Consider the following 15,438-nt stretch of genomic DNA (forward strand, 5'->3'; position numbering starts at 1 on the left):
GTGATCTTAGATCGTTCGGTTCTCCGAAGCTCATCTGGGACTTGCTGTCATAGCAACAGATCCGTAAGCGTAAACCTGCTCGGGAGCAGGCTTACTTTATGTAAACAGGATTAGATCGCGGCCACTCAGGTATGTCCGCTGCAGTTATATGAAAGCAAGAGCGATTTCGCCACTGTTTTACCATAAATAAATATTAGCAATGTAACTAAAGATAATGCAGCATTTGATTCTTGTATTGATGTCATACAGATACATACAGGTCATTTCCGAAAAAAAGGGAAATGTACTATTAATCATTCTATTACATGTAGTAGATCATGTCAGATGTAATTCATATTTTAGAGTAGTAATAGTAAATTACTACGTGCAATCAAGATGAGAGACCACGACTATAAAAGCGAAGGTGGATTTGGGAAGTCTGTCGCAGCCATGTCCTGTCCGTTTGTCGCGAGCAAGCAAGAAGGTGCAAGATTGATAAGGAGAGTTTACAGAATTTAGCGTATATTGCGGGATAGACAGGATCCTTTAGCTCAGCGCGACAGTGTGCTCATAGAGAGATATCGATTCTCCCGTGAGGGTATTATTTACTTTCTTCCTCTCTCTCTCTCTCTCTCTCTCTCTATATAAAAAAAAAACACCCAGCACGCCCCTGCGGGCGGTTTTTATCCTTCAAGCTCGGGTCCTCTACCAGAGGCCTGGGAGCTTGAGGGTCCTGCGCAGTATCTTAGCTGTTCCCAGGACTGCGCTCTTCTGGACAGAGATCTCCGATGTTGTTCCCGGGATCTGCTGGAGCCACTCGCCTAGCTTGGGAGTCACCGCACCTAGTGCTCCGATTACCACGGGGACCACCGTTACCTTCACCCTCCACATCCTCTCGAGCTCTTCTCTGAGCCCTTGGTATTTCTCCAGCTTCTCGTGTTCCTTCTTCCTGATATTGCTGTCATTGAACCGCTACATCGATCACTACAGCCGTCTTCTTCTGTTTGTCTACCACCACTATGTCCGGTTGGTTAGCCACCACCATTTTGTCCGTCTGCATCTGGAAGTCCCACAGGATCTTAGCTCGGTCATTCTCCATCACCCTTGGGGCATCTCCCATTTTGACCTCGGGACTTCCAGGTTATACTCGGCGCAGATGTTCCTGTACACTATGCCGGCCACTTGGTTATGGCGTTCCATGTATGCCTTGCCTGCTAGCATCTTGCACCCTGCTGTTATGTGCTGGATTGTCTCTGGGGCATCTTTACACAGCCTGCACCTGGGGTCTTGCCTGATGTGATAGACCCCAGCCTCTATGGATCTTGTACTCAGAGCTTGTTCTTGTGCTGCCATGATTAGTGCCTCTGTGCTGTCTTTCAGTCCAGCTTTGTCCAGCCACTGGTAGGATTTCTGGATATCAGCCACCTCCTCTATCTGCCGGTGGTACATACCATGCAGGGGCCTGTCCTTCCATGATGGTTCCTCGCCTTCCTCCTCTTTCTTGGGTTTCTGCTGCCTGAGGTATTCACTGAGCACGCTGTCAGTTGGGGCCATCTTCGTGATGTATTCGTGGATGTTTCTTGTCTCATCCTGGACTGTGGTGCTGACACTCACCAGTCCCGGCCCCTTCCTTCCGCTTAGCGTACAGCCTCAGGGTGCTGGACTTGGGGTGAAACCCTCCATACATGGTAAGGAGCTTTCTTGTCTTTATGTCAGTGGCTTCTATCTCCTCCCTTGGCCAGCCTATTACCCCAGCAGGGTACCTGATCACGGGCAGGGCGTAGGTGTTGATGGCCCGGATCTTGTTCTTACCGTTCAGCTGACTCCTCAGGACTTGCCTGACCCGCTGCAGGTATTTGGTGGTTGCAGCTTTCCTAGCGGCCTCTTCATGGTTCCCATTCGCTTGCGGGATCCCCAGGTACTTGTAACTGTCCTCTGTGTCTGCAATGTTGCCTTCTGGTAGTTCAATCCCCTCAGTTCTGACTACCTTCCCTCTCTTTGTTACCATCCGACTACACTTCTCCAGTCCGAATGACATTCCAATGTCATTGCTGTATATCCTGGTAGTGTGTATCAGTGAATCGATGTCTCGTTCACTCTTGGCATACAGCTTGATGTCATCCATGTACAGGAGGTGGCTGACAACCGCTCCGTTTCGTAGTCGGTATCCGTAGCCAGTCTTGTTAATGATCTCACTGAGGGGGTTCAGGCCTATGCAGAACAGCAGTGGGGACAGAGCATCTCCTTGGTAGATCCCGCACTTGATGGTGACTTGTGCTATGGGCTTGGAGTTGGCCTCTAGTGTTGTGCGCCACATCCCCATTGAGTTCCTGATGAAGGCTCTTAGGGTCCTGTTGATCTTGTACAATTCTAGGCATTCCAGTATCCAGCTGTGGGGCATTGAGTCATAGGCCTTCTTGTAATCAATCCAGGCTGTGCACAGGTTGGTCAGTCTGGTCTTGCAGTCTCGGTTGACTGTTCTGTCTACCAGTAGCTGGTGTTTTGCGCCTCTGGTATTCTTGCCAATCCCTTTCTGTGCCCCGCTCATGTATTGACCCATGTGCCCGTTCATCTTAGCCGATATGATGCCTGACAGGAGCTTCCATGTAGTACTGAGGCAGGTTATTGGTCGGTAGTTGGATGGGACCGGTCCCTTCTTGGGGTCCTTGGGGATCAGGACCGTCCGACCTTCAGTTAGCCATTCCGGGTGTCTCTCGTTAACTAGCATTTGTGCTGCCAGACGCTCGTGGAGTGCAGTCAGCTTCTTCAGCCAGTAGGCGTGAACCATGTCGGGCCCTGGTGCTGTCCAACTCTTCATACTGGAGACCCTTTCTTGGATATCTGCCACTGTGATGGTTACTGGACCCTGTTCAGGGAGGTTGCTGTGGTCTGCCCTCAGATCCACTAGCCACTGAGCATTGCTGTTATGGGTTGCGTCCTTCTCCCATATGCTCTTCCAGTATTGCTCCGTCTCCAGCCTTGGTGGTGCTGTTCTCTTATTGTTCCCTTGCCACTGAGAGTACACCTTTGCTGGTTCTGTGGAGAACAGCTGGTTTATTCTCCTGCCTTCTATCTCTCTGGTGTACCTCCTCAAGCGGCTTGCCAAGGCTGTGAGTCTTTGCTTGGCAGTTTCCAAGGCCTCAGGTATGGACAGATTGCTGTATTTCTTATGCACCTTCTTTGTCGCGCCTTTCTGCAACTCCGTTAGTTGGCTAACCTCCTCCATGCTACTTTGATCTTGCCCTCTAGCCTCCTTCTCCATGGAGGGTACTGCCCCTGTGGCTGTTCAACTTGTAGCCAAGCATCTCACTGATCACTGCTGCCGTAGTGTAGATCAGCTTGTTAGTGTCGGTAATCGTGGTTGTAGGTATCATCCGTAGTGCTGCATTAACATCATCTAGCAGACCTTCTGAGGGTACTTCACGTAATCTTGGTAACCGGCTACGGGGGATCCAGGTTTCAAGCTTGGCCATGATCCTATCTTTCAGGTCAGTTCCTCTTGCACTCAACGATCCTTCTCCTATCGCACTTGGGGCTATGTACCCAATCTCGGGTGGGGTGATGATATCTCCCCTGACCTGGCGTCCTGACTCCTCCTTGCCGTAGCATTTATGTTGTACCTCGTCAATCTCTAGCTGTGAGAGCAGTCCCTTCTTTCGAATGTTGGAACACTGAGCTACTAGTTGTTTCGTATATATATATATATATATATACTTACTGTACTGTATATACTTACTCCCGACTTACTGTGCATGCTTCAGTCACCCCTTGCATGGGAACAGGTAAAAGTGATGGAGTGTTATGTCAAACTACACAAAAAAAACCCACAATGTCAATAAATGTCACAGTACAAAAAGGGGTGTGACGAGGGGTGCAGGACCACCACCTGTCTTTATTTGCTCTGCCCTTTTCTTGGTTGCTGTTATAAACAAACAAACAGATTATTCCAGGGTCTCTTGTCATAGACTAAAAGCAATATAAGTGATAAATAATACCATTCTGTAGAATATTCTTATATTTCACTTTTACTTGTTCCCATGTTCTAGTGGGTCCTGTTGTGGCTCTAATGTGAAAGAGGATATGATGTAATATAATATAATGTGGTATAATATAATATCACATGATATAATGTAATATCATGGATCACTTACGAGTTTAATTTGTCAGCAACTTTCTGCCAGCCCTCTCTCCTTGCTTTTGCAGCCTTTGCAGTGTTCCCCTGCGTTTTAATTAAACTCTGAAACTCCTGATATCCCTCAATCAAGAGTTCTTGGTCTGCAGCCGTGAAATACTGAGCGCGCTCCTTCGACATTTTAGCCGACCAATCACAGGGTTGCCGATCAATGTTTCTACTATCGATGCGTAGCCCCTTTTAAGCCACCCAGTGATCTCAGATTACTTCATCCAGCTATACTAATCGTCAACAACAGGTGTGTTCGGAGAACAGGATTAGCGAGCTCAAAGTTAGCGCGATGATTTGATCTTGGATGTGTCATTTGATCTTGGATGTAGTAAGCGAGGTACGAAGAATGGGCCCCAGGTTCGGAGCATCATGATACAAATAATACAACAAAAAAGACACAGAACTGTTTAGCACCAAGAATCTTCTATCAAACAAGAATGGACCAACATTCATATCTAAAACTCCAGCAGCTGCTCTCCACAGTTCCCAGATGTTTACCGACTGAGGGGAGATGCTTAAAATGGTACGTCTTCTCAATTTAAACACTGACTGTTTTATATGTTGTACTGTGGACAAAATATGTGTTTATGAGATTTGGCTTTTATTTACATTTTTCACAGCGTCCTAACTTTTGTGGAATTGGGGAAATATTAGTATTCAACCAAATGACCACTTTTTTTCCTTCAAACGTACTCACCAGGCTGTACGCGCTCACACTCTTGCGTGTTACACTTTCGGGCGCTCTCAGGCGGTGGCTCGTGGTGACATTGAGCTTGATCAACTTCTCCATCTGTCTCGGCCCTGGTGTCAACACATTTAATAAGTCGATGCTGCACTCCAACTCCGCAAGAAGCTGAACACTGCACGAAGAGAGGCGAACAATTTTAATGTGTTTTAAAGGCAAGTGAAACAACGTTTATCTTGTTACAGGTTACATTGGCAATACACTGTGCATAGTCTGCAATGAACTCTTTTATAGGATTGCAATTTTTGTTTAAGGATTTCTACTCCAGAAAAAAAAACAAAAAACCGCTGTATGAAATGAAGGACATCAAATTATTTTGTGGACTTCTATGCAAGGTAATCATGATCCTTTCGTACCTCAAGCAATAACACTTCATCAACAACAGGGATGTTCTCATGATTTTGGTTTTTAAATTCAATCAGCAATGCTTTCGTAGTACCTGTCCCCATGATCCGGTAAGCCACTGAGCACAAGGATGGCTATTACATGACTGGATGGTGCTGGGCTCATGGTCTCTGTCGCATTGATCCTCCTCCGGACAGGTGACGATACGCTGCTGTTGACCTCCTCCGCACACCTCAGAGCACTGAACAACCCAGAGCACAACAGCAAACACATGGAGGCTGTAAATCTCAGTGTTTAGGTTCACTGATTGATTCTATGGATTTCAGACATTAAACAAATCCAAGGGGATAACAGAGATGTTGAAAAATCCACAAAACACAGCACCGCATTTTAAAAAAAGAACAGTAATCCCCCCCATCAAAAACACCCGAGTACAACTAAAATAATTTGATGGCTTAAGTAAAAATCGAAAATAGATTCCATAAATACGCCACAGCCTGACTCCTATAAGCCTCTTTGGTTTTCAGCATCTAGATGTGTAATGACAGCCTTTCATAGCATTGTTAAAAGAAGAAAAAACATTATGGCTGTGTTACTGGCACAACACACCTACACCAAATCATGACAGCCATGTGGACGCACCTCTATTATCTGTCAACTATATTGAGGAGCATGCCCATATTGTACAAGTAATAGAAGCCCTGTTCTTATACTTTGAAGTGTAAAGTCTTACAGCCTTGACTGAGACGACTGCTAAGCTTAGACGCAAGAAGAAATTTGAATTCAACAAGATGACATTTAATGCCCTTTTTTCCCTCTAAACTTTCCAAGAAGCTAATTTTTTTTAATTGATTTGATAAAAATTAAATTGTGGAGGCTTCTTCGACATTGATAATCCATTAACTGTGACCATTTTCGTTACGTAAAGATTATGAGGTAAACCACTTAAAAGAACAAAGTCTTCGGAAACGTCACATTCTTCGGGGAGTTGAAAAATGTTAACCCTGCAGCCAAAGTCATATTCTTGGGTGCAGGCAATCATAGACAAACAGTGTCTACCAGCTGACTGTCTTCCAGATTTTTTTCTTTTTTCCACTCCAATGATAAAATCTAATGTTGCATTGCCTTCAATTTTATTGGATTTAGAAATTTTATCTGTGTATACAGAACTGCATTTCATCACAAAGTCACTAACCCTTTGTTTGATATTACTGACCTGACCCCAGGAGGAGGTGTACCATTCAAGACATGGCTGAAGGTTACAGGGCATCGTCGTTTGGGGCCTGGAGGACATGGCTCGGCAGTGGAAAGGTCGAAGGGGTCTTTGGTCCCTCAGGTCAAAGCACTGAACCTCCCGCAGTTTAATGCCGCCTTCACAATTCTTGGAGCACTGTGAAAACACATGGCCCAACAATTAGAGACAGAGTAAAGTCTTCTGGCTCTGTGCTCCCCCCTTAAGGCAATCATGTGAATTTGACCACGTGTTTTTTGTACCAGCAGACTTCTCTCCAGTAGTTTCTCTTCATTGAAAAAGGCCTTTAAGCCAAACGGTTGTCTTTTCCACTTTTTGTTCATTTTTTTTCTGTTGAGCCTGAAAGAGCACATGCCAGTAAGCAGTAGCCATGTGTTGTGTTGAGCTTACCAGTAATAGTTTTGTGTAACAGTTGAGAAACGGCTACAATTTCAGTGTGTTAGCCCATTTTCAATGTAATGTTAGCCTTGAGCTAACTGCTAGATACTTGGCGAAAATAATCAGTAAAGTTTTCGGGATATGTTTTGTGTTTACGTGAGATGTGCATGAACTTTAATGACTCAGAGTTTGATATTGTAAAAGCAAGTAAATGACATCATAAATATAACATATTGTTTTTTTCTTTCTGTATCGCAGTGCCTCTGACAGTAAACACCTAAAACGTACCAGTTGACTCCTGGATGTTTATTGCGGACTTGTTGTTACAAATCAGCTTTACAACTTAGTGAAGGCAGAAAAGGCACAACTTCACCTACTTCCAAGGTCTACAAAGAGCAGAAAGTCTGAAGAGGGTAAATCATCAGCAACACTTTCAGTATAAAGGGCAGCTTTATTGTCTTGCTCTTTATTAGCCTGTAGTCTTCATTAGGGTAACCCATGAATATAAAGGAGCTTCATTTGCAGTGTAATTTTAATGTGTTTTTTCCACCCCAGAAAGCTGGTACCTAGTCAGGTTAGTCAATGGATGGCTTTAAAAATGTATTACCAGCAATTCTTGTTGCCTTTAATTTAGTATAACTTCAACCAGATGATCAGAAGTGTATTAATCCATGAAATCTTTAAACAGCAAGCACAACTTTCTTCTCATTGCCCTACCTGTCCAAAAAGGCACAACTTTAACCTATTGAGGCTCATCACTTTCAGTTTTACACAGAGAGCTGGAAACAAGAAGATTTAACACAAACAAAATGATGGTTTTATTCTGCCTTTTGTACCATTTCCATATGGTGCTCGTTTTCTTACCCAAATCTGCGTTTACAGAACCACACAACTCGATTTCTTCCGTTGTATGGAACAGGTCCATTCCACGTATGAAAAAAGTGATGTGAAAAAATATTTTCACATCACTTGTTTTCTAGTGCTGGTTTAGCTTACTGCGTTGGACAGGCGACCCATAAGTATACATGCATTGGTCTTTCTCCTGTCTTCTCTCTTCTACCCCATTACAACAGAGTCAAACTTTCTCTGTATGTATTATTGTAGGGTCTACCTTACAATATAAAGCGCCTTGATGGGACTGTTGTTGTGATTTGGCGCTATATAAATAAAATTGAATTGAATTGAACTGAACTCGGCACAGAAACAATGGTCTAGCTCTTTTTTAAGAGATCCTTTTGTAAAATGAACACTCGTGTTACTTGAGGCAGATTTTTTTATGAATTGTTTTTTATAAATAGTTTATAAATCAGCAGTTTTCTTAGTAAGCATTTCAGGCTCCAATATCTAACAGCCAGTAATGATATGGATGAAAATCATGGTTTACTTCTATGCAAAAGGTAATATGTCTAAAGTCTGCACTAAGATTGAGAGTATGAATCCATCCTCATGGGGAAAAACAAAGGTGCCATGGCAACAGGATCTAACACTGACCTCCCCAGGTAATGTTTTCATATTTCTCTTTGCATTAAACAAAGTCTGATTCAGGTTAAATTGGTACATCATTTGCACCGCTCAACGGTTAAACTTGTAAAAAAAACATATCCTAATGTTACCCCAGCATGTTTACACTGCCACGAAGCTCCAGCTACTCAAGCTCATATGTTTTGGGACTGGGAATTTTTGACGATTTTTTTTCAAGGCCCTGCCATTTTTGTGCAGAAAAACAATAACACTGTCCATACATCTTCATTTTCAAGGTCTCTCTTTTAGAGGTCATGGTTCCTGCAGCACAACCAAAAACAATCGCTTTTGCTTCTTTATTGGCCTGAAAACATATTCTCTCTGACAAAACTCCATCTTTCAACATGTGGATGAAAGAAACGCTTTCTGTGACTTTTCACTGAATGTGTAAAAAAAGAAAAGGCAGCAAAATCACAATGCGATGATGTTTACTCCTTCCATAAATGTATACTATCTTTATCTTATTCATATCCACCTCCATGTATTATATCAAAGCTGTTTTCTTTTTCTTTCCATCGTGTATCTGTAATCCCAGGGGTGGCGAACATTGCATCGGTTTGTTTGTTTGTTACTGAAAAACTATAAAATAAGGTTGCAAAAAAATAAATCTACAGCCACGTCAGAGTCTGCTTAAGGCTGAGTAAACACGACACTGAGCTCAATGCAAACAAAATGCCAACATGCCCACATTTATTACACCATGCATAATGTTAGCTGTTGTCCAACTTTGAACGAGAATATCAGACACAAAGCTTTGACTTGCAAATCCATATTAGAGTTCAGTCTAGACCAAAGTCGTAGACAAATCACCGTTGCCTAAAATCCTGCTGTAATAAAAAATAGTAAATAGAAAAACCCACCTTATTACAATTTTATTTATTTAACTTTTGATTTGTATATGATATATGAAACAAGTAGTCTCACCTTACTCCATTCCCCAACTTTCCATGTTGAGCATGGGCGCAGGTAACACCTCTGGGCAGGTGCGGGCCTCTTTGTGGGATCACAGTCCGACTGTGATCCAGTACTGCAAGTCAAAGTTCTCCAGATAGCACCGAGTCCACAGGTGGTGGAGCACTGCCCGTAAACATAATAACTCATATTAGAATCATTTTTGTGCTGCACAATTTGATGGCTGGATGCACAAAGAACACCAGCATGCACAAGAAACCCCCGCCTCTCGCCCTATGACACCTGGGATAGGCTCCAGTGCCCCCCGCGACCCTGAAATGGATAAGTGGAAGCGAATGGATGGATGGATGCACAAAGAACACCAGCATGCACAAGAAAAGCTTGTGGATATGAACACAATTGAAATTTAGAGATGTTTTCGGTATTAAAGCAGTTTATTATGTACGTTGACACTTGCTGTGTTAACCCTAGCTCAAATCTTGTCCCTAAAGAAAGAAGATAATGCTTTTATTTTGTATTTTTTATTTGCCTGGAAAATAAAAGCAGGTGTAATATGTAAATTATTTCATACGTACAGCACTCCAGTTGCCAGCAATCCAGTAGGCAGCTGCAGTGTTTTGTGTGTGGATGTAAGTTTGGACAGATGTTAGGACAGCTGGAAGGGTTGGCAAAAAGGGCACAGCAGGTGTGGGCGACTCCGAGTCTTGTGCTGATGTTGTGCTGTGTTGAGGAGTGGCTCCTGAGCTTGTTGAAACCTGGTACGAAGAGCCAGGATCACTGTTAATGCCGCTCCTCACCACGGGTGGAAAGGCTATTTCGTTGTAGTCATAATTCACTACATCAAACAACGGAGCTTGAGATGTGGGATACGTCCCAGTTGTTTTAGTGAACTCTGGCTTTGATGGAATCGGTTTCATCGTATGCGTTGGGAAATCAGCTGGAGAAAACTGAGTAGGAGGTATGATTGCTGTTCCAGTTAATGATGTGGAGGCCTCTTGGTTACCTGAGATTAGCAGAGAGGAAACAGGGGGAGGAACGGATTTCTCAGAGGCAGGAAGTGAGGTTGTGCTGAGGTCTCTGTCGGTATCCCGTGAATAATTCTCGGTAGTGGCGTATAATGTATCAAAATTAGTCTGATCCGTGTTGACATCCTCCATTGTGAAGACATTTGAAAATAATGTTGACCCACTGGGTCGAGGTATTTCTGCAGTATTTTCATCCAGAGGAGCTTCAGTCTTAATCTGAATTGTAGTTTTTGATGTGGGGGGGCCTGAAGGTTCTGGACTCTCGACATCCTCTTGGTCTACAGAGATATAATCATAATTATCATATCCCTTTGTTTCCCGAGCCCCTTCAACAGTAGAGTCAGGAGTACTGATAGCTGTTAGTTGTCTCGGAGTAGAAACAGTCTGCTTTGGAGTCATAGTGACATCCTCAGTGTGATTTTCCTCCTCACTGAAGCTGTCATAGTTATTTTCAGCCTCCTCCGCATATTGCCCCCATTTCACATCCTGTAAAGGCTGCTTTGTAGTGGAACCCAGACTAGGCACTGCACTAATGTTTTCAGGCAGCCACAGAATGCCATGCTTCTCTGCCGCTGGTTTTGATTGCTGAGTTGTAGACGATAGTGGAGAGTGAGTGGTCGACACAGGCAGAAGAAAATCCTCAGACAGATAGTCATCCAAGATTTCAGAATTTGTTTGCGAAACCTCTTTTGCCGCTGCATTTTTACTGTCCTTAGTTATGTTCACTTTTGTGTTCTGAGGATTTTCGGTTTCCAAAGTGTAGGCAGTGGGCTTTGGAACGGCTGTAGTAGCTGTGGGAGTGGCTGCAGTTTCTATGTGAGCATCTTCTTTCACACTCTGGGTTGGCTCGACCTCCTGCGAAACACTCAAACCGTGACTGTCTGAATTGTTTCCATTGCTCTCAAAGTCATCTGACAAGTCCTCATGGAAGTTGATAAAGTTGTAGTCATAGTAAAAATCATCCACGGGGACATAGTTGTCCTGAGAGTGATCAGTATTTTCAATGTTGTTGTGGTAGTGGAAATCTCCCTCAACGATGTCATTAAGGTCGTTATGAACTCTTGGCTGCTCTCTGGTGGTGCTGTACTTGGGAGGAGGTTTGACTTCGGGTATGGGGTTTATTTCATTAAGCACTTCTTTGCTGGACCAGCCGCTTCCAGACCAGTCGAAACCTCCAAAATTATCGACAATCTGTGGACATTCCTGGATGTAGCAGGTACTGACAGCTAAAGGTTTCTTTTGGGGGTCACAATCAACCCCTGTGTTTCTAGAGCAGGTAACATTACGGTGACGTACTCCACTTCCACAGGACAGTGAACACTGTAAGGGAAAAGAAAAGACCAAAGCATTATTAAGCAATGCAACAGCTCTGTTGACATTTTCCCAGGTCTACAGATTTACAGTGTGCTTAAAAAACATAACAAAGACTATAAAATGTGTAAAGGTCTGTTGGAAAACAATATGATGATGTCTTCCACAGCACTGGTACCCGCAACAAGCTCAGGTTTAAGAGGTGTTCCAGGATGCTAGACAGCTGGGAAGCACAGGACTTCAGGACCTTAGGACTGATGAGATCGGGGGTCTAGACTTGGTGTAGATGATCGAGCTCTCACCTCATCAGTCATGACAGCCATGTGTCTAGGCAGGTTAATCTGAGAGGAGGATGGACAGCGGGGAGTTCTGAAATGGAGGTAGCTGAGGAAGGCTGAGGAGGTGTTAAGATTGGTGCTGTGCGGGGAAGGGCATCAGCCACACCTTCACTTCATGCTATATCTTTCTCAACGTGTTCTTGTCCCAAACAGGCTGAGCAGTTAAGACTGTGAAGGAGATGAATATCTAAACCATACATTTATGGTCATCCTTCAAACAGTTGTGGAGAAATACTTTGGTCTGGACAAAAGATTTCCATATATCCATTCAAAAGGCCTGGCAGAAGTAATAAAGTACAGAGAATGCTGAGAATAGGTCAATGCTCACATTTAAACACCCTTAAATCTGGCTTCAGTTTTAGCCAATACCGATTACCTTATTTCACACTGTGTCTATGTGTAACAGAGACAGAGAAATAGTTACACAAAAGACATTTAAGCAACCAGCAGTGTCTTAAATGATCAGTATCACTAAATGTGTATAACAACTGAATTGGATATCAAAAATGTTTTGTGTGAACGAATGCTTTCAAAATAGAAAAAACTAGAAAACTTTCTCCACGATTGGTAAATAATTCATTTCCCCCAAATGTGAAGCTTGCTGTAAGAAATTCTGGTTAAACCTGAACCTCAGATTCTGACCCACACTCACCTTTGACCAGCTGCCAGTGGTCCAGTCTGCTGGGCAGGGAATGTGTGTGTTGCAGGAGGATAGTGACTCAGGTTTGGGGATGTGTTCACAGTTACTGGGCTCCAGGGCTTTCTGCTCCTCCACACTTAATGCTTGAATGCAAAGAACTGTCCTTTTAGTTTGGCCTGAGCTCCCACAGCTCGCTGAGCATTTCTGCCACTCCCCAACCCACCATCTACACAACGAGACACAAAAGATTACACTGATTTCAAATGCAATGCTATGCTTAGGGTAGAATAAGAGTGTATTTAATGACTGTGACAATACAGATGACTCTCGGTGGTTTTAGATGGCTGTGTTACAAAGGTTCACTGAGTTTGGTTTTATGGTCCCAAGCACATCATGTCCACACTGTGCCTCCAACAGAATTGCTTGTCAATAGTAATATCTCAAGCTGTGCTTCACTAAAGGACATTTCTGGCCACAAGTGAGCATTTTGAAATTATAATGATTAACTATATTGTCACAAGAAGACACTGTAGTTCAGATAGAACCAGTGGAATGGACAGATATATATACATTTTTTTAATTATTATGCAGCGATGTAGTGAGCATTCATTGTATATTTGTTTTTTTGTTTTTTTATGTTTGACAATTTAAAAAAAAAAAAAGCTTTTATGCATACATAACAGTATAGTTACCCTTTATATTGCTGATTTTTCACAGTGAGAATGTAACCATCCATCCTTCCATCATGAATATAAACCTCGCTCCCTGTTTTTGATGTGTGTCTGTTGTAATTGACTTTTACAGATTACCATCAACACTGGAAATAAATATTCTAAAAAAAATCTGCTGTTATAATGTTTCTACATGCAAAATCTTTACTGGCATGTTTTACATCTAACAGAGAACTAAAGAAACTATTTTTCACTCCCTTTTTAACAAGGCATGGGAACAGCAGGGAGCTCTGCATATTTGATTTGTGTAGATTTATTTTATTTGTTTTACATCGGATCTTCATCCTTATGCAACTCCAAAGTTTCCTCACAGACAACTAAAAGTGGCTAAACTTTGTCTTTGTAAAAAATCTAAATATTACTAAATATAGGAAAAAAATCATCTCCACATGAATATGTCAGTGAAGGTTCTCTGTCATCCAGGCCATTGTAGTCTAAGGAGCTTGGAAAGAAGGCGCCTGGTCCTTGAAGTCGGTTCACCTCTCATCCGAAGAAGCTTCTCGGATTAGAGGTGAAATGTCTTCAAGAACGCCTTCTTTTCAAGCTCCTTAGACTCTCCACATGAACCGAAACAAATAAACAAACAAATAAATAAATGATTAATTATTTCTGCAATTTTTTTTTTATTTTTTGTTGTTCATAATTCAAGCACCGTCTTTTAAACATCAATTCTAATATCCCACAAAAGCGTGAACGACGGCACTCCTGCAGCTTCCAGAGCAAAGGGTGGATCCACTGGCCAAACATCCTTTTCCAAGAAGACACTGGGCTCTTAACACAAGACGTACTTTGGTGCTGTCAAATGCATGGAAGTAAAAATGCCTGCTGGCTATTTCACTTCTCTTGTTTTGTCCAATTAAAAAAAGAGTCAAAAGGTAATTTTTTTGAAAAAAGAAAACACATAAAAAACAATTTGTCTTCAAAGGCTTGAAAAAATAAATTAAAATAAAGGGCAAACTGCAATTTTTGAGTTAATTAAACCTGTTACAACATGGAAATTTATTCTGTAGACAAATATTAAACTTGCTGTAACTTTAGGTTTGGCAGCTTTGATTGTTTGATGATTGTAGAACACGCAGAATCTTTTTATGTGTGCGAGGGTTAAAGCACCAACACTGCAGGTGTCCTTTTGTAAATCTGGGAGACAAAAAAACCAACTCACATGGCTGGACAAGGATCCTTATTACAGCTGGTTTGGTTGTGGTCAAGTCGGGTTAAGTGGTCACAGAAATGCTCCTCAACTATCCCAGTTGTCTTTTCCACACAGTGGATAATCTGCTTCTGAACACCTGAAATACAGAAGAGAGAAACTTTCTGTGACACCTAGTACACAACTTATAAATGATTATAAGAAGCAAAACAAAAAGTGTCGACATATTTATCCGTTACACATTTAAAAAACTGAATCCGATACGAAGGGCTGTAAAAAGATGTTAACAAACCAGCCAGGTGGTTTCACTGTTCAATTATTATTTTAAACTAAAGGATTACATTTAAAGGATTTGCAACATAATTAAAAATATGTGTATATGTGTGGAAGTGGAAAAACAGAGCTGCCCATGTTAATGTACATTTTATTTGCGAACCCGTTCCACGGCTTCCACAACAGAAGTCATTTTGAACCATTTAACATTAAGAAAAAAGACTGCTACATTGGCACATCTGTGTTTTGATTCATTCGCTTCATTGTGAAATGATGTATGCCGAGATAAATGCTGCTAGCAATGTAAATGAGCCAAAAAACAAAGAAGAAGAAAAAAAACATATGAAACACATTTTGAATCTTTGCTTGAAATCCATTTTTCAGAACATCACTTTAAACCCAAACATAGTCAAAGCCTATTCCAGTTAATTTTAGTTCATGGAGGGGTTGGTAATTTGTTTACCAAACACAAATTAACTCACTTGTACTGCTCAGAATTGGTTAAATTTACTACAGTATCACACAACTAGTCTCAAAACCCACATAAAACCCAGTATTTACAACACTGTCATGTTGAGCCACCATGTTGCAACTGACTGAAGGCGACTGAGGCCAGACTGGTGGCTGAAAGCCGGCACTGCTGGCAAGCCTGACT

General features: G+C 42.3%; 1 protein-coding gene across 1 annotated transcript in view; it reads right to left on the reverse strand.

Annotated features, from left to right (window-relative positions):
- The window catches only part of LOC116323964 (A disintegrin and metalloproteinase with thrombospondin motifs 7), an 80,838-nt gene that overhangs the window by 15,011 nt on the left and 50,389 nt on the right, over positions 1–15,438 (reverse strand). The window contains exons 17-23 of the mRNA XM_031744472.2: positions 14,523–14,649; positions 12,642–12,855; positions 9,891–11,660; positions 9,328–9,480; positions 6,469–6,642; positions 5,347–5,493; positions 4,860–5,022 (exon numbers count right to left, since the gene is read on the reverse strand). Coding sequence (XP_031600332.1) covers positions 4,860–5,022; positions 5,347–5,493; positions 6,469–6,642; positions 9,328–9,480; positions 9,891–11,660; positions 12,642–12,855; positions 14,523–14,649 — 2,748 coding nt within the window. The remainder of the gene's footprint in view (positions 1–4,859; positions 5,023–5,346; positions 5,494–6,468; positions 6,643–9,327; positions 9,481–9,890; positions 11,661–12,641; positions 12,856–14,522; positions 14,650–15,438) is intronic.

The sequence above is a fragment of the Oreochromis aureus genome, linkage group 1 (genome assembly GCF_013358895.1).
Source record: "Oreochromis aureus strain Israel breed Guangdong linkage group 1, ZZ_aureus, whole genome shotgun sequence".
NCBI classification, from domain to species: domain Eukaryota; kingdom Metazoa; phylum Chordata; class Actinopteri; order Cichliformes; family Cichlidae; genus Oreochromis; species Oreochromis aureus.